Source organism: Dreissena polymorpha, chromosome 1 (assembly GCF_020536995.1).
Source record: "Dreissena polymorpha isolate Duluth1 chromosome 1, UMN_Dpol_1.0, whole genome shotgun sequence".
Lineage (NCBI taxonomy): Eukaryota > Metazoa > Mollusca > Bivalvia > Myida > Dreissenidae > Dreissena > Dreissena polymorpha.
In genome coordinates, this window is record NC_068355.1 from 66,492,309 (window position 1) to 66,513,176 (window position 20,868).

A 20,868-nucleotide genomic window follows, 5' to 3' on the forward strand; every position below is an offset into this window, starting at 1 on the left:
AAAATATTCCGCACATGCATCTATGGCTCGGCATTGGTATATCAAAAGAAGAAAAGGTAACAGTCTTGCAGAAAATTTATAACTTGTTTTATATTTAATTAAAAACATAATAATAAATATAACAAATATTTAATAATCGAAAAATCTAATATCATATATTTGATTTCCCGGTTAAATTTTTAACGAAACATCGCGTTTATGTTTATGAAAATATAACAACTTGGTCGATACTATAGATTTGCTATGATTGACAGGCGAGGCATTGTCATGTAGACAAACCGAATGGATCAGAGTGCTAATTAAGCCGTTTGTCTCTGGTGGAATATAACCATTCGCAAACCGACGAGTCAGTTCGGGTTAAACCTACATAGCGGACAATCTGTGATACACTAATATAATTATACATTAAACAAATGTGTGATTAAGTGTGCAGCAAGGCCATTTATTACCCAAAAAAAAAAGAAATCAGTTTTAAAATATCTGTCATTTCAATAATTGTGTTTAAGTATAGTACATAAGACCACCACAATACAGTAAGATCACCGATTATGATCGGTAGTGATTAAGTGTTATTGTTTTTAAATGTGGTGACTGCAAATCGAGTGTTTCTTATTAAAAAATCTGTTAGTAAATATCCGACAAATATTTGACGGTACTTTCGCTTCCTCACTTACAGATGCTGCTTTTGCAGGGAGGAAGTTACGGAGGTAGTGCCGGAAGTAGTTCATCGTCATACGCATCGGGTAGCGCGCATACCGGAAGTCACATGTATGAAGAGGATTTCATCTCAAGGGGATCCCGGGGGTTCCCTCTGGGTCACGGGATGCTCCCAACTCCCCAGGCTTACTCGTTCGGGTTCCCGGTACATCCGGCGCACGATCCGATGGGCCTTACGTCATGTAAGTTTAATATGTATTTAACTTCTTCCGTGTTAATGGATAATAAATTCAATTAAAATAATCCACAGTTACAATTTCAGTGAACATACAATTTACTACATCTGTATTTATTAACGTTTGTATTACCCGTTTTTTTTACAGATTATGATTTAACTTTAATATAATTTTAAAATGTATATAATATGTATACGATGTGTTTTTTCTGTAAGGGTCATTTCAAGTGCATTTTTAGCCTATACACCTTTCTGAGATTCTAACAACAATTATGCCTCAGATAAAGCGATATTGTTTAGCACTGGAATTAAGTTGGGTTTTCTGTTATTTGTTAAATAACCTTACCGACTTCTCTATTTCTTTTCTCTTTTTTTGTGTAATGTTTTGCGAGATTCGATCATATTCGCTGACTGTAACATATACATTAAAAAGCATCATCCTCACTTACATCATTTTTTAGATAGATAGGTGGAAATAAATAACATACTGTTTCTCCCTTCATCATGTTAAGGTATATTAAAACATATCATTCAGAATCAGTTTACATTTCAAGCAGGATTTAAAATATACATAAGGATGATAATGCTACCCAAAAATCGTGTTTATCTTTGATAGTCTCCGAACAGAAATAAACATAATACCTTTGTTAATCACTACGAACGCAACTTACCAGAACAGAACAGAACAAACCTTTTAGCCTTTATATACTGATCAATATGTTCTTTAATTAATTAAGTCGTATTCCGAGTAAATGTAATGTATGTGAGGCTAAGCAATAAGAGGGGCAAATTAACACTAGATAATTAAATTGCGTTATTTAAAAAATCTTACAAATTTTAGCAAATCGTTAATATTATTATCATATTTGATCCCGCATTAAAGCATCACTTTTTGTTGAAACGCCACAAAACGGATTAATGTCTTGTAATGTTTTATTTAAAACAATCAACGCATTAATAAAGCAATGGAAAGGCCAATACAGAATTTTTATTTTAATTACGTTTCATCGTGCATGAATTGTACATTGTCGCAAACTTTGCATTTTAATCAAAGTATATTCTCTAAAATCAGCGCATTCATACATTTTGCATGTTGTCACAACGCGTGTGTTGTTGTTTACTTTTCTCACATGATATCATGAAAACAACAACACTCGGTTAAGGTGTATTAATTTTTTAATTTGCAATGTGCAATAAAACTCACAAAACGCACCCTCGCTGAGAAATGCAGCCAATGAAAAAAAACATTACAAAAACAAGCTGTTTGGACTTTATACTAGAAGCTGTTTAATAATCGTCATTCCTGACATAAATGTGTTTGTTGCTGTTTGCTTAACCCATTTATGCCTATTGGACTCTCACATCCTTCTAAATTGGATCAATTTATTTCCAAAATTATGCATTTCTAGTATATTTATTTCTACACTTAGAATATTTCTTACAGACTGTCCTATAAGCAAACAGCGCAGACCCAGATGAGACGCCGCATCATGCGGCGTCTCATCTGGGTCTGCGCTGTTTGCCAAGGCCTTTTTTTCTAGACGCTATGCATAAATAGGTTAATTTATATAAAAATAAACAACCATATTTTCGCCTGCAGTCGGCCAGACCCAACAGTTCGGTAGTTACCCCGGTTTCCACACACATGGGGATCACAAGAGGATGCTCGGGGGCCCGGGCCAGGGGGACGGGATCGATAAGAACTTGAAGATCTCCCTCGAGAACAGAGACCTGTGGACAAAGTTTAGCTCCCTCGGCACGGAAATGATTATCACCAAAACTGGCCGGTATGTACTGTTACAAAATATACAGTTTTTATTATGTTTTTTTATTTTTTTTTAACTTATTTATTTAAGCTCGATTGCGTAACAAGCCTAAGCTTATACGAAACGCTCTCGAGTCCCTTTCCTTGGTGTCTATGGGGGAGATCTAAAGAACGCTCCCACAGTGGGGATCAAACCCGCTAGGCGGACACCATATCCACTACGCCACGGCGATCTTAGTGTTTTGATATTGAATCTCTCTGCAATATCTTGTTTGTTTCTTTTGGGAGGAGGTAGGATCTGTTTGTGCATTTGGCTGCATAATGTGGGTACAATATAAATTTAATTAGCTGTAATAATAAATTATGACGACTGTATCGATTTCGTTTGCGCAAATATCTGGATTAAAAGCATTGATCGTATGATAACGAATGTAACACAAAAAACATGGCTTGTGAGATTCGAGGGTCTTATGATAAATATTCTGACGAGCTACCGTCTAATAAATATAAAACCTCAAATTATTATATTGTGTTTTTGAGGGTAATAAAATACAATTTAATAACTACATTTTAATTGCTATATGTAAAAATGTTTTTAAAAATGAATACAAAATTGTTCTAAACAGCAACACAATATTTTACATCTGTCCTCATATAACAAATACATTAACAATGAAAACTAGCGCTTCGTTTGGAATGTGGCCATTTATTTTTTTATGTGTTATTTTTGCGATATACTAAATAATAAGATGAAAGAAGATTGCAGTTTTTTTAGAAAAGAAACAAATGCGCGTTTGGGTGTGATTTTTCCCACACATTTCCAACTGTAACAACTGTATTCTCATACTGTACGAAAGCTCGTGCGATAATTATTAATCCCGTCACACTCCTACAAAGGAACGACTAATTGGTAGTTTAAAGATGGAAATTAACAGACAGTTAGTAGATAAAGGATTTGTTGGGAGGATTTTCTCAGTTTTAAAGTCACTTTCACGTCGGACGCGAAAAAGGTGTCGTCTGTTTTCACTGCACTGATTGGTTGCTATTTTCTATGAAATCGAAGTGAGAGACAACCAGTCAGCTTAAACGATTAGCTTCCGCTTTCCGGTGATGTTTGATTGATTGTATAAAAACACTCTCTTCGCAAGGAAATTACAGGAGGAATCAACTTTATTTGTTAAACTAATTTTACTTTTAATAAAAGAAATATATTTATTAAAAATTGTTTATTCATAAAACATACCTTACAATTGCTTGTAAAAAGGGGTTCCATTAATTTTCATTTAACATGTGCGCCTTTTTGCAATTTATGCAAAAATAATCATTTGTAGTTTTACTTAGAATGTTAGCTCTATATTGATTGGTATTATAATATACGTTTACTTATTAGTGAAACGCGTGGGAAAGAATCTCGAAAAACTAAATCTGGTTAATACTAAATCCCATATTCCGTCTCTATAGTTCGCCAATTCTGGGATTAATCAACTAAAGTGGATATCACACGGAGAGCTTTTTATAATCGAACACAATATTGCGCAATTTCATTGATGTTCAATTTTATAAAACCAGCGATCAAGTTGACTTATGACTAGTTTTTATAAGTTTGTATTATTTTTATATTATAGTATTTTACAAATTACATCAACGCTATGCAAATGTATTTCCGTGGGAAATTTCTGACCTAATATTTTTGCCTGAGTAAATTTTATAATACAACAACAGAAATACTAATAACTCTGATGTTGAAAAATATTATAATAAAATTGATAATTTTATTAATGGTAATTTATAATTATACGCGTATTATTTTTTTCATTTTTAAATATATTTAAATATTTTAAATACTTTTGATGTATAAAGATATCAACGATTTTTGTTTGTGTACAGTTAATATATCCTCAGACAAATTGTCAGCATTTTTAAGAGCAAGATAGAAATCAACATTGTTCGGTAATTTTCTGATGATTTTTCACACTTATTTGTTAATCAATGAAAATTCCCTACCCAGACCATTTTAGACCCGTTTGATATTCTCGAAATTGGCCTATTTTGGTATGATAATTGCGCGATAAAAGGTACGATTGTCGCATAATCACTGTCCGAACTTAACGAGATTTTCGGCGCAAGGAATATACTTAATCGGTAGACGCTGTGTCGTCCGTCGTATTTTTTTTTAGGGACGGGGGACGGTGAAATCTGTTTGTTTGTAAGCATTTAAATCTCGACGGTGAGCATTTGTTTGCCGTGACATTTTAAATAATTAAAATCGTGAAGTGTTTGTTAGCTCATTTTCTCAAGAATTACAAACAAACTTATTTCTTATATCTTACGACAGAGACGTAGATCTATGTCTCTGCTGATGATGACGAGATAGACAAAGATAGACACACCAAAATGCCAAGGATAACAAACAATAATTAGCGTTGTTTGTTAATTATAATATACAAATAATTATGCAATACTTATAGTTACATTAAAGAAATAAACCAATGCTCAAAATATATATTATTTTTTAATATGTGCTCCATATTCGCATACCATGCTGGTAAAAAAAGTATTTCTTACAAATGGATGTCAATAACAGGTGTTCCCGAGCAATTGACTGCTATGATCGAATGTATCTCTCATGAAATATTCAACGAGGATATTTTAGCACCCGTTTTCAATGTCCTTTTCATGTCAAATCTTTCATTAATAATCTTATTACATGTAATCGACAAAGTAACTTCTGTCAGAATTTCGATTTTCCTCAATTGGGAGCACGTGTCTCCCATTGTCCAAAAAAATTAAGCTGTGAACTTTACACCGGCAGGCGAAAGATTCTTCGTTTCCCTACACGACACCTAAAGATACCCCCAAAACATAGGTGTCACACCAGAAGATACCCAAAGATATAGGTGACACGCACGGGCGACTCATTAACAGCGGATGGTGTCCAAATTAGTTCAAAAGTGTGTCATTATCCGGCGCCCTGCTACTTTTTGGGACTCCTGTCTCTTTCTGCTTTTAGCGCAGTCAATAAAGCATTCAATTTTTACACAACGAACTTTTTTAAATGATGTTATTGAGTCTTTTTAACAAAGATAAAAATGTATTTATACTTCGTTTGTTTGTTTTTCCTCATGAGCTGTGTTTCCTTTATTTCTTTAATGTTACACTGGTAACTTAAAATAATGCATATTTCAGCTTAAAATTAAATAACGTTCATCATGTGAGATGTAATCAAAAACTTGTTATATTTATCTATGATAGCTTGTTAGCCTTTTGAAGAATTGTCTTATCAATAGATAAGCATATTTTGGCGCAATAAAATTTAAATTGTAACTGCATGGAATTTTCTTCATTAAAGCAATTCAGGCAATCATCAAAAGTCTAAAGATTTCGTTTATTGCCGACGTGCGATTCCGTACCCAGGGGCTAATAATAAAATCATTTGAATTACAAATTCGCCTATTTAACAAATGATTTCGATGTATCAGTCATAAAGGACTGAGATTGAATCGCTTTCCTTTTTTGTTGAGCACAAAGCGGAGATTTTAAATTTGTAGATCTTGACACGATAATGGTGGATTTTCACGGGTATTTTGTCAATTTTGAAGAATTACGGGATTTGTTATGATGAAATGTTATCCGTTCGGACATCATTGTTAACGCCGTAAAATCGGTCGAAAATCAAATGATTAGAATCATCGTCGTACAATCCTTTGACATCTGTCCGATAAAATGTATATGTACACAAGAGACGTTACTTAATCATGCGAGTAAAAAGAACAAATAACAAAGATGTGTTTAAAAAAACTTTACAACCAAGAAATTGCAGCACATATAATATAGCAAAAGAGATAACCTCTATTAAAAACAAAAACAACTGCTTATATGAAATGGAAATGGAAGTATATAATAATAAGTGAAATCTATATAATCAATTTTCAAATATAGCATAGACACCTTTTGCAATTCAGGCAGACGACAAGCAAACATGATAATGAATGTATAAAGAATATAAGTGAATTTCCTATGATTGACGTTTATTTTAGTCAATCAATATTGCTATTAAGGCAGACGACAATCGAAACATGATCTTTACATTTATGAAGAATATCATGAATTTTCTATAATTGATATCTAATTTGTCAATCACAATTTTCAATCATTGCTCAGTAACCTATTGCAATTCAGGCAGACGACAATCAAACATGATTTTGAATGTATCAGACGTTTGCATCGACATTAATCGATTACACAAAAGCCTCTGATCGGTTTGTTTACACGTTATCTATTGTGGTACAATCGAAACACGCGCCGGTCAATCAAATACTCTCCAAAACTGCCCCCAGTGTATTTCATCTGTTTATCAAACATAAAAATAATGTTTATCGTGTATCATTTCATTATTATGTACGCTAAGTGATGTTTTCACACTAAATTGTGTGTCGGTATCACAGAGTCACAATTAAGTAGATTTTTGTTATGTCGTAAAATTTATTTCAAAAGAGCGGTAGAATGTCGCCAGACGGCACTCATCATCGCTTAGGCCACATGCGCACAATGGTCAATGGCCCTTCAAGATCATTGGTAATTGATATTGACAAAATGGTGGATTGAATCTTTATATTTTTCACGCATTATGCTATTCTTGCATTCGCTCTTGATTTTGCAATGAACCTTGTGAGATAAAATACACAATGACGCAATAACAGTTAACAAAGACAACCTTTATTTTCTTGAAAAACAATATTCCAAAACGAGTACCTGAAATGCATTTTTTAAAAGTTATATCTAAGAATCGTTGTTAACTCGCTTAGTAGTAAGATTCTTCGAAATCAAACTCGGCAAGTCATACTTGACATGGACACGTGTCAGTCACGTGCAGCATGGTGGTTAGTCGACTAATTTTGACAAGAATCGTATGTTTGTCGTTTTAGTTAATGAAATTTTGTGTCTTTATGTTGCCAAATATTTGCTCATATTATCATTATAATTATTGTTTTAACTCTAGTTATATCAATTTATTACATAATATTTTACTTTTACTGTGTTTTAATAGTGTAGCCGGTATTGTTTTATTGCTTAAGTTCCTTACAGCATTATTATTAATATCACACATTTTAAGATCATTAATCCTTTAATTAATGCTGCCTAATATTATCAATACCTCTTATGTTTTATCAATTTTATGTACATATATATATATGTTTTGTACAACGCCATTGAATATAACTATATAAATAGGCGTTTCATCAAATTAGCAAGTTTAAGTTTAAGTTTGTCGTCCACAGCATATCCACTATTTATTTATTTATTTATTTATTTACTTATTTATTTAATAAATATTTATTTATTTAATAAATATTTATTTATTTAATAAATAAATATTTATTTATTTAATAAATAAATATTTATTTATTTATTTATTTATTTATTTATTTATTTATTTATTTATTTATTTATTTATTTATTTATTTATTCATTCATATCGACGCATGCTGTCATGTGTAATCTCCCTGTCTTCCAGACGCATGTTCCCGACGCTCAAGGTGAGTCTGGAAGGATTGGACCCACACTCCAAGTACATCCTGCTCGTGGACATCGTGCCGCTGGATGACTGCCGCTACAAGTACCACAACTCAGAGTGGGTCGTCACCGGAAAGGCCGAGCCGCACATGCCCGGCCGCCTCTACATCCACCCGGATAGTCCCGCGTCCGGCTCCCACTGGCTCAAGCAGCCTGTGACCTTCCACAAGCTCAAGCTGACCAATAACAACCTGGACCAGAACGGACATGTGAGTTGGCGATTTTATAAATTTAGTTTATTATAATAGCCTCGTTATTTTTGGGAAAACTAGGCTTAGTGCACGTGCGTAAGGTGTTGTCTCCAAGAGTAGTCTTTGAAGTCTGCAGTGATCACACTTTCTGCTTTTATTGATTTTTTCGGTTAAAGGCCGTTTATTCTAAACAAAAATCCAGTCTAGGCGGAAGGTGTCGTCTTTGATTAGCCTGTGCGGTCTGCACAGGCATTTTTTCAGAACAAGGCTCTTAAGACTATAGCAGTTTGACACAAGTGTACTATCTGGAATTTCAATAAATAAGGTTGTCTATAAAGGCTGACACAATTCATTTTTATGATCAGCGAATATAACCTTTAATGAGTATACCATTTCAGGGCTTATTAAAGTTTATTTGTATAATAACGTTCTCAAACGTTAGATATTATGTGTAAATATCTTTATCCAATGTTGAATACATGCGATAAGTTTAAACACAAGATTAGCGAACCATGTAATTAATTATCTGGCTTCCTTGCATGCAAACGCGCCATGTTTAACGTCAAAAACGTTACGCGTCAAAAGCGCGATTGAATTCCCTAAGCGACAAAGGAAATAAAAAAGTTCAACTTAAGTTTCATCTGTTTGCACGCATAAGAATCACCAAAGACCTTATCAAACAACAAATAATGTCATATAACATATTGTCTGCGCTTTTTTGACTCGTAAACACTCTCGTGCGCTTAAAATCAAATTTCTTTTCATCATTTTCGCTATTTTTCCTGCTGACACAAGTTTGTCGCTTCCGTGCTTGAGAGCATCTCATTCGCATTGACGGCATAACAGCGGTCTTATGGGACCGGTTCTTAAATGTTCTCTGTATGAATATACACACGAAAAGCGGATTCTTAATACAAGAAGTGATTGCTTTCATAGACCGCCTTTTTGAAACCACAATTTGTAGATCTACGATCTTGGTCTTTTCCTTATACTTTATCTATGAGTTAAATTCAGACCGTTACTAATTTGGATAAATTTTATAACACAGATTTGATATAAACAAATACTTAAAAGATATAAACAAAATAAATTTTGATAATAACGCAAATAATTTAAAAAAACAACGATTTTTTAGTATTAAAATGTCGACCTGAATCAAAGTGGGTTGCGATCATCAAATCATTGAACGCAAGCTTGCGTGTGGGGTTTTCATTAGACTGTTCCTTCAGAAACGAGGCTCAGCATTTGGCTATTCCCTACACATACATATTAATTGGTAGAAAATTCATCCATAATAACCGGCCCGTCCCAGCTTGTCTAAAGGGCTCAGGGTTAATTGATAATCTTCCCGGGGGAGGGGCAAGAACTTACTTAAAAGTCCCGTTGTAAAAGGGGCTAATTACAAAAGAAATGTCCGTCTGCTTATGTCGATAGAAAACTCCCCGCGTAGTGTTTCCAGTTCGCAAAATGGTGGAACTCCCTTGACAAGAAATGCGATACCATTATGGCGGCGTGTTACGACTTTCACGACCATTTTACGACTGGAGAGAATTGTCGTAAAAAATAAGTGAAGAAATGCCATCGCCGATAGGGTCATTGGCCAAACGTTCTTAACAAATATAAACGTATTTGCCTTATAGAAACACAAGAATTTCAGTATTATTCCCATGCATATTACACAATTTTAAAAGCAAAGCAACCCCTATGCCTTCCGAGTCGCATATATCACCAGGAAAATACGGAATAGAAAGCCGCATCCGTAAACATCACGAAAACGCGTGTATTAATTAATATGCGATGCTTCATTGTTTAATGATACCTCTGTATGAACTATCGAAGATGATCAAAACCATGTTAATTAAGAATAAATTGAATATGAATTCAATACACTGTTGACAGACGACAGCGTTCTGCCATTTCTGCTAGTCTCGCCATGTTGCGCTAGGAATGCGGACTGATTTATTTGATATTAGAACAGAATACCCTATTGTCGTCTGCTTCATTCCTGCCCCACCCAATCTTTCTTAAAGGAAACGTAAACCGTTATAATTACAGGGTGTCCTCTCGCTCGGGGCGGGAGGGGACAATCGAAAATCATCAGTCTTCATTTCCCGAGCAAACCCAAAGCGAAATATCCCTAAAATACCAGAAATCTCGTTCCGGTCCCATGTTGAACAGATGCGCGCATTTTCGGACTCCATCGATCATGTTTCCTTTTCTTTGAAGAATGAAAATAATAAGAGATATAACGCGCACGCGGCGAAATCGGGGTTAATACATACAATAAATAAACCGGCGACATGGCTTGTTGTGTTTTAAACTGTGTCATAATCTTGGGATCCACGTAAACTATTTCTGCATACACGTATTTATTGGTTAATTCGTACGGATGAAAATCATATCATATATTAATAAGAACATAAGTGTGTATGGGTAGGGCGGGAGGGACATCCTAAAATATATTGAAGTGATTGCCACAGAAATCCACTTGCATAGAACAAATTGACATTCCACTTAATGTATAGAAACAATCGGATGTGCAAATGCGACTATCAGCATATCAACTCAAATTAGTAGATGAACAAATAAACTACTTTCATATATGAAATAATTATCTTTATATTTTTACCTTTAGATTATTCTCAACTCCATGCACAAGTACCAGCCCCGTGTCCACATCGTTCAAGCAAACGACATTTTCAGCATGCGTTGGACGTCTTTCAACACGTATGCGTTTGAAGAAACAACGTTCATCGCCGTCACCGCCTATCAGAACGAGCAGGTAAATACCGCGTTTCATTCCAAAAGGTGTCTTGATATTTTCTTCCATTTTCTAGAAAATTCGAATATTTGTGTTTGTCAAATGTATGGCTCTGTTTGCACTGATTCGAAATAAAGCAACAGCCGGCATTCCACTTAAATAAAATATTTTTTATGTATGTGAATAGTAAATAAATGCTGCGCATTGTTTTGCCACAAATTGGGAATTGAGAGCACATTCGTTTATATATTAAATACGAATATGCCATGTAAGTGTAAATAAATATAGCTTTTTATTTTGTGGTAAGTGAGTAAAAACTTTCAGAAGTACAATATCGACGTGAGAGTTACAGTAAAACAATGGTTTACACCGAAACATAGACAGAAGCATCGTTCTATAGGCACTCTTATCCAGTAGTTCATAATTTATTTACGCCCGGCAAGCAATTTCGCCAGTTTTAATATTAGATGTGGCGACAATAGATTGATCAATTACCACAGAGTGACCACAGAGTAATAATCATGACCAAAGAAATTACTTTTCTCAAATTATACACGGGTAGAGGTGGGCTAAAATTAAAACAGCGACTGTAACTACATGTATATCTCAGCTTCGCTATAGGAATAAACGATAAGCCATAAAACGAGACAGATTCAATCTAGATGGCATAATAACTTAGACAGATAAAAATCGTCATGTTAGCAAAAATAAAACATCTACTGTAAAAATATTTTCAGATCACCCAGTTAAAGATTGACCACAATCCGTTCGCCAAGGGATTCAGAGACAACGGGATGGGGCGTAGGTGCGTGTTGTGAGTATACACCAATACTTTCTACCACCCTCTTTAATGTAGTCTGGTCAACATAGTCAAAATTAAAAAGTTATACTATTATAAAAAATATATATTATGTACACACAGTTAAAATCGCGTAATTTAACGCAAGGTATGTGTTACACGAAATTATCCTTACTTTAATCGACAATTTTTTTTTGGACGATCTTTCTTATCATGGTTTTGTTATTATCACAAAGCACGCTGTATGCCATTCTAAGAAACAACGTTACAAACGGCCAAACAAAATGTAATTACTTTTTTGTGCCATATGATTTACATGGCTTTTATACTGTCCTTTTGTTTTCAGGGATCACAGACTGACGCTTAAACGACCTTCAGATGATAACATCATCGACTTTGATAAAGGTAACCAGTCATTACTTTTTTTTAATTGAGCCTCGTTCTGAGGAAAATCAGTCAAAATAAATGTGCGTAACGTGTAATCCAAGATAAGCCAGTGCAGTCCCTACAGGCTTACCAGTGAAGACACTTTTCTCTTTAATGGATGTTTTTTATTAAAGAGAGTCTCTTCTTAGCGAGAATCCAGTTAAGGCGAAAATGGTCGTACCTGATTAGCCTGTGTGAATTGCACACGTTACACAATTCATTAAACACTGTTTCCCATAAAATGACATCTTATTAAACGTACAAACACTTCTTAACTTTCTTGCTTAAAACGTTATGTGTGTCTGTTTTGTTTAAAACGAAAGGACCGTAAAAATCTTCTTAATCACCACCATAAAAAATAATCTAATTTATTTGAAATTTTTCTTTGCGCAAATATAGCCAATACTTGTTTTACCACCGTTCGCCACGTCCGAATGTACAGTTTTAACGCATCATAAACAATCATAATTACCAAAGCAGTGCCATTTCAGAGGAATATTGTCCTTTCCGTATAAATTCTTCGTAAAAACGAGAGTTCTGTAACCGAAAATATTTTATTTCCTGTCACAATCGCTTTACTCCAGACGTGTAAACGAGTTTGAATTATTAAAACTTTTCGAATTTATCACTAGCGCTGAATCGTATACTTCTCAAAGTAAATTACTGCCAGACTAAAACGCAACGAAAGCTCTCTTAATGACATAATCATGAAATTTTAAACTTTAAAACGCGTAACCGTATGAACCCCGCTGCAAGCGTTATTCTAATTAAATATTTCCTACTTGCGAAATTTGTGATCGGATGTTAAATATACGACTAGCCGACGGTCGTAAACTCAAATTTACGGGACACTTGTGTTTCCGCGATGTTTTTATCCAGTTGCGTCCCAATTGGTTAACGCCGTACATGAAAACATATGTAAACACACTTTATTTGGTCAAAACGTCTCCTCCCTATGGTTTTGACAGAATATATCAGCCTCACTCTGTGAAAAGGGGGTTTAATGCATGTGCGCAAAATGTCGTCCCAGATTAGCTTGTGCGTTTCGCACAGGATAATCAAGGACGACACATTCCTCTTTAATGATAATTTTCGTTTAACGAAAGTCTCTTTTTAGCAAAAATTTTACTAAGGCGGTAAGTGCCGTCCCTGATTGGCCTGTGCGGACTGTACATGCGAATCTGGGACGACACTTTACGCACACGAATTAAACCCACTTTTTACAGATCACGGCTCATATATATTATCATTCTCACGATCCGCTTACACTTTTATACATTTATATCGGCATGTTTAATACTTAATGGCCACACACATATCATATATAGACCTGTACACATATAAAATTTGATAATAAAAAAAAACATGTTATAAACCAATAGAGTGATAAACATTATTAGTTGAACGATGAAGTAATTGCGTTCCTGCTTGTGCATGGTTTAACCTAGAAAAGGAGTCAAATTTTGCAAGTTTTCAGATTACATGATCGATATGTTAATTGTCTTTGTTTGCTATTCCATTTAATTAATTAAATCCCCACTTGCGATTTGGCGTGACGTATCGTTATTCATGTTTTGTCTCTATTACCCAATAAGTAAATGATATTGTTGCTCCAACTCCACAAAAAAAATATATTAAAATGCTCGATTGTTTAAATTCGTGTTGGTAAATCGGTATGAACTTGTCATCCGTCAGTTAAACAACGGCTAAGTACGATCAACAGACGTTAAATTACAGGAGAAAATTAAACATTGCAACCGATAATTCCACACGTTCTCCCGTCACGTCTTTTGAAAACTTGATTATAATTTTAGGTATTTTCGTTAGTTAACATCATATTTTCGCGACCCGGCGACTGCTTTCTTCGCCTTTCGCGCTAAAGTTTAGCGAATCCGTCCCTTTTTGCTTTTCATGGAGTCGAGTTGATTTCTCGACACCTATCTGAAGGAAACCCGCCAGTTTTAGACTCACTCCGAACATAATGTTTCGGTCTCTGATATTCAATTGGCACGCAGGCTGCCATATTCTCCACCGATCGTACTCAAGGTGAATTTTAACTTCACACATCGTGCCTCTGTAATCGTAGAGAAAGATAGGCAAATTGGATCCTAGCGTTCGTAATTCAATTTAGCAGTCATTCTTGAAATATTAATGATCCCTGCAAATTGGATCAGTCCTGTCGCCGAAGTATCTTCTCGACGTTTCGCACCTTTTGCACGAGTAATTGCATTAGCTAATACACGGTTCCGAATCGAAACGATTGCAGATACTCATCAAAACGTATTGGAATAAACCAATTGACGTCGAAATTAGAATGTATTCTCTTTTTTGTCGAGATATTTATTTCAACCGGAAATATGCATTAAGTAAAGAAGTCAAACGCGTATGGTGATCTGATAACAGTGATAAATCGGCCGAAATTAGAATCTATCGGACACACCAGAGTGGTGCATCATAATGAAGAATGTGAACCAGTTATTTCAAATCATTTTTTTTTTGCTCTTTGCAGAAGAAGGTTTCAAAAAGAAGCAGAAGTCAGAGGATGATGCGATCGAGCTTAAATCCCAAAGCGATGATTACAAAGACGAATCGTTGAAACTTGACCGCTCTTCGGACATCAATAGCGACCTTAACGATTCGGACATTGGCCAGTGTCACAGTTTGAACAAATCCAGCTCTTCAACGAGCACACATCTAGCCACAAAAAGCCCGCCGCTGCAACCTTCCGGCCCCAATTGCACCTTCAACTCGCTCTCCAACTCGGGTCTCGGTAAGCCATACGGTTCCTCATGTATGAGCGGTGGCTTGTCGGCGATCTCACCCGACCAGACTTCCGGCGGCTACTTCACCCATCATTCCCCAGTGGACCGATCGAGTTCCTCGTCGTTTCTGCCCGTGACGACGTCCCCGAGCCTCCTCCAGCACCAGGCGGCCGTTTCCTCTAGTCTCAGCCTCCATTCGCTCTCGTCCATGAATCCCATGCAGCAGTGTCGCCTCCCGATATCCAGCCTCACAAACGGAGACTGCGCCATGCGGCAGCCGGTGCGACACAACGCCACTTCGGCCTACGGACTGAGGGCGTCTCCCCCCGCGCAGCACTCTAGCCTCCCGTCATGCACATACATGCAGACGACACAAGGGGCGGACTATTCAGCGCATTTAACCCCAAATCTCCATATGATGAATATGAACTTTTCTGGGCCAATGGTGTAACACAAGGATAGGTTTTGCTCCATTACGTTTCCACTGTTCATTGAAATGTTTGTTGGAAAACTCCGCATTTCTATTCTAGTTCACAACATGTGCTTAAAGGACCGCCTCAGTTATTCTCTAATAAGATAAACGCACATGCTCGGCGCATGCGCATTAACCACAAGAGCTCGTGCTCCGCGAGAGAGCACGTGGCACAAGCACGTGTTGACACGTGATAACTACCGCATTCCTTCACTCTGAAGTGGAACATGGACGGCATTAAAAACTTGTTCATTTTGTTTAAGTGCTGTTTATAGTAATAGTGACACTTATTTTATTCCATGAATTGCATTGTTGAATTTTGTAAATATGTATATTTTGTGCATATTTTGTAATTGTATTTCTGTTTTGCGTTCCAAATACTTACATTATGTGGACGATTACTTACATTTATTTTACAAATAGTTATACTCGTATTCTTGAAAAATGATTCATTCACAGAAAATTGATCGTTTAGAACGATGCCACCATTGTAAAACGTTGAACGTGAATGTGAATTGGATATATTGTTTTATTAGAGGAATTGTATATATACATTGAATATTCTTTGATAACATATGTGGAAAATATTTTCGTTTTACGTGATTCGATTGGTATTTGTTTGTACAGTTTTATTTATTGTAACAAAAAGTTACTAAAATAAATAATAATATTCTAATTGATTTGTTTATTATTTCTTTTTAGTTAATTCTAAAAAGAATTAACAATAATTTTCTTCCATGAACTCAAAACCAGATTCGATATATCAGTGGATGCAGTGTTGTAATACAGATAACCCTCGCCCTGGGAACAGGGAGCTTAATGCATGTGCGAAAAATGTCGTCCCATAATAGCCTGTGCAGTCATTAAGGACTAATAAAGGACGATTACCGCTTTATTGATTTTTTATAAACGAAGTTTCTTCTCAATGAAAATCCAGTCTGGGCGAAAAACGTCAACCCTGACTCCCCTTTGCGTACTTCACAGGCTTGTCTTGGACGACACTTTACGTTCATGCAATAAGGCTGTTAAATAAGAGATAGGCTTATATGCATTCCGAAAAATACGACACAACAAGTTCATTGTTTCCACTAACCGAACCGATTCTACTTTCGTACCGACCCAAACATTTAATTTTGTACTCCATATTGAGTTGATTATTTTTATTGCAAATTGTTATAATCGAGAAACTAAAATTATCATATAAAGAGAGAAATGTTGCATAACGAGATATAACACATTTCTTCAATTTGCATCAAATAAATAGTGTCAAGTGTAAAATCGTACAATTTAACAAGTTTAGCCGACCCACCTATTATTTTTGTTTAGATGTCAGTGGGCACAAGCGCATCTTAATTTGGCCGTCATGAACTAGTATGGATCAATATCGTACTTTTTTTGTAAGAAACAAGAGCCGAAAAGCATTGACTAATGAAAATAGCAAATTAATCGCTACCATTTTTCCCCTACCAATAAACCAATACATTATCCAAAAAGTAACATTGTGTACACAGAATGTCATTTCTCAACAAACATGTATGATTCGGCGCCATAGCAGTAGGAACTTCTACTAAAGTTGTGGCAAATGTGCCGGAAAGCATTGTCCTGTTAACTACAATAAACTCTAATTTGACAAGAAATATAGTTTTGAAATACTTTTATTCACAACAGTGCATAAGTATGAGAAACAGAAAATACATAAAGCTGAAAAAAAGAAATGAAAAATTTCACAACAAATAATTTTAAATTCCTCCGGGGGTTGCATAGTATGACTTTTCGCAAAATATGACGTGAATAATTAAATGCTAGAACAGATATTGGACGAACACAATGACGTATCAACTACATGAATTGAACTATTGGCATATTGAACAACTATAGAAATACATGACGTCCCAAAACGGTTATTAGACAATAACACTGCACAGCTGTACTGGTCGTCTATAACTGGCCCGCTACCGACATAACGGCCGTGTATTATCGTTTATATTACATATCATACTAATTTGTAATGTTCCTTCACTAAAATTTATTACGGAACCAGCTTTCAGTACTTTTATTTTCATTCAATTGCATACGCAAATAAAGACGTATCTCATGTGACGTTATTTCTCTGATAAAACACATACATTTATTTTATCTGGATTTTGGATGACGTGGTGGTTTTTTAACAGTTTAATATTTTTTAAGCATCGAACGATTCCAAAACGTTTTTCGGATTGTGGGTTTGACATGCATAATTGAATAAAATTTATCTTGGCCCACTAGATACGAATAACGGCCCGCTCGCGACGTCATTTTGTTACAATTTATAATAACGATATATAATATTAATTGTTATCGCGTGGCCTTTTTTAATTGGCAGGCTACGAAGCACTTACAATCGATATACCCCGAAGTGACTAGGCTTTATCGTCTTGTTCAGCCGTTCAGGTTAAGTGGACACGCAGGCTGTAAGTTCTGTTAAAAAACTATTTATTATTTTAGCTCGATTACATCGAACGCCTGAGACCTATTGAGACGTTCTCGAATCCGTTCCCTGGATAGAAAGTGCCAGTACTTGGTGTCTTTGAGAGAGACAGGCTGTTGAAGTGTTTAATCAAGGAATAGTAAATTTAGCATATGAAAATTGGCATTGCAGAAATTAAAATTATTTCCTAAAGTAACTTTCTGATGGAGAATGTATGCACTCTAATATATATTTTTCTCGATTTTTGTTTCTTCCTTTCTTATGAAACCGCTTTTCTAATCTATCAGCGTTTTGATTGGTGTATGTACTAAAACAAAAGCATCAATCAATTCGTGGCTTGAACTTAATTTGATATATCATACAATGACTACGAGTGATATTTCATCGACATGTTCGGCGCGTATCGGCATATGATCAGCCTATCTATCAATATCCCTTTCCCCAGAACATAACCTATCCATTATGTGGAGCTTGTGTGTGGTTACCCATTAAGATATGGTATGCCGTCTCGACGCTCAACAAATAATCTCGAAATTTTGACGGCCCTGTTTTGTTATACAAATGCGTGTATCAAGGTTTTCTCTGAGAGCCAAAATGAACCAATTATGGTCTATACCCCATGAGAATGCTGTAATGTTTATTACCTTATAAACGCAAAACGCGCCGCTGTTAAAGCTTTGCATTAACAAATTGTTACTTTTGCCAAATATGGTGAAAATACCGTTGTAACGGACGAGAAGAAAATTAAATATTATTTTATTTACACGAGGGGCGACTGTTTATTGCTTTACGTTAGTTTTTTATGGAAACCACTTTTAGATTAATAGCTTACAGTCGTCTTTAGCCGAGTCTCGCAAACTAGACATGCGATTGGAGAACAAATTTTATAGCGGTTGAACAACAAGGTCAGGCAATTTTATTTTCATCTGACCCGTTTGATTCCATTTAACGACAAATTGACTGATCTGTACTCGTTGGAATTGAGAGGACTTTGTATTAAATTTAAACATGTGAAATTTAATTAATTCCCAAACGTAAATAATACTGCGCGCATAATTTCTCGGCTCGAAATTTTATTGTCCGAATACGACATTGTCCTAAATAATGTCATATTTGAGAAAAGAGTGTTTTATTCAGGGGCATCCGGATTACACACGGACTTGCCTGGTAGGAGGCTGTGTTTGAAGTGTGATATGTGGGTGGCTGTCTTATACAAGCTGAAATTAATAAACTCGACAGACAGACTCGCCGCTGCGCAAGTGTGCCACATATCAAGGCCAATGTGTGATATTGCGCACGGCCTGTCGCAAAATTTGTGTTCCGACTTGTTAGTGTCTATATATTAGGCAGATTATAACACCACTATTTTATATGAACAAACTGGAAGTTACATAATACGTTTTTTTCCGATTTTGCAATTAAGTATTCAAAATTAAAATGGCAATTTTGTCTCTCGTAGCGTTTTATTCCCTACGCCAGTTTCGAAAAATCAACAGACATACCGTATATGTGTGACAACGTGTCCATGTTATGCAATGCGAATAAACATTTCATGTATCATGTCTTTCATTGTAGGGTACATGTATCATTTTCTTTAATTCTACTAGTAATAAATGCATCAGCGATCAGAATTCAAAACTTAAAATTCCTTACCACAAGTTGTCAAACATTAACAAAACTTACAATCAGTTGTAAAATATTAACAACCTAATCATCAGTCAAAAACTACCAATCCTACTTTTAAATACATGTAAGGAAGAAGCAGCGCTACGAGTTCTGAATAAGGAAGAAGTAGCGATACGAGTTCTGAATAAGTAATAAGTATACTAGCGCTACGAGTTCTGAATAAGGAATAAGTAGCGCTACGAGTTCTGAAAAAGGAATAAGTAGCGCTCCGAGTTCTGAATGAGGAATAGGTAACTATACGAGTTCTGAATAAGGAATAAGTAGCGCTACTAGTTCTGAATAAGTAATCAGTAGCGATACGAGATCTGAATAAGGAATAAGTAGCGATACGAGTTATAAATAATTAAGTATTTGCACTAATAGTTGTGAATAAGGAAGAATAAGCGCTCGAGTACTGAATAAGGAAAAAGTAATGCTACACATACCATATAAGAAATTAGTAGCACCACGAGTTCTGAATTAGGAAGAAGTAGCGCGACGAGTACTGTATAAGGATGAAGAAGCGCTGCGAGTACTGCGCAAGGAAGAATCGCTACAAATACTGAACAAGGAAGAAGTAGCTCTACGAGTACTGGACGAGAAAGAAATAGTTCTATGACTACTGAATTAGGAAGAAGTAGCACTATGAGTACTGCATAAATAAGAAGTAGCGCTACGAGTACTTAATAAGAAAGAAGTAGTACTACGAGTGCCGAGTAAGGAAGAAGAAGCCTTACGAGAACTGAAGTATCTGCAGATGTGACATTTTCTATAAGCCATTACATTACAGAGTAGTTCGCTAAAAAGAGACTACTTTGCAACAACAAAATAAACGCTAGATAAATTTAAAAAAAATCAATAAAAGCGTAAAGTGTCGTTTCTGATTCCAGCGCGGACTGCACACGCTAATATGTGACGAAACTTAACGCACATGCATTTTGTGTAGTATTTCAGAAAAAGACTGAATGTTATTAACATAAAAAGAGATCATTCCTACGAACAGTGAGGTTTTTGGAAAACCACCTTTAATCAAGTGGAAAGAAGATCGTACATTTCTGAATCGTTTTGTGATATATATGTTCATGTTATTAGTT

At 35.4% G+C, this 20,868-nt stretch overlaps 1 protein-coding gene across 1 annotated transcript; it reads left to right on the forward strand.

Moving 5' to 3' along the window:
- The first annotated feature begins 766 nt into the window (after positions 1-766).
- On the forward strand, positions 767-16,211 carry LOC127833389 (T-box transcription factor TBX3-like). The gene is made up of 7 exons (XM_052358617.1): positions 767-899; positions 2,493-2,679; positions 8,173-8,440; positions 11,058-11,204; positions 11,921-11,997; positions 12,329-12,387; positions 14,918-16,211. Exons 1-7 carry the CDS (start codon positions 767-769, stop codon positions 15,619-15,621), a joined length of 1,575 nt encoding a protein of 524 aa, XP_052214577.1. The 3' UTR covers positions 15,622-16,211.
- Positions 16,212-20,868: the final 4,657 nt, after the last annotated feature.

Coding starts and splice junctions, on each gene's coding strand:
- LOC127833389 (XM_052358617.1), top strand. CDS start 767: ATGTATGAAGAGGATTTCATCTCAAGGGGATCCCGGGGGTTCCCTCTG. Junction 900..2,492: donor TCCGATGGGCCTTACGTCAT/GTAAGTTTAATA, acceptor TTTCGCCTGCAG/TCGGCCAGACCCAACAGTTC. Junction 11,998..12,328: donor ATGGGGCGTAGGTGCGTGTT/GTGAGTATACAC, acceptor TTTTGTTTTCAG/GGATCACAGACTGACGCTTA.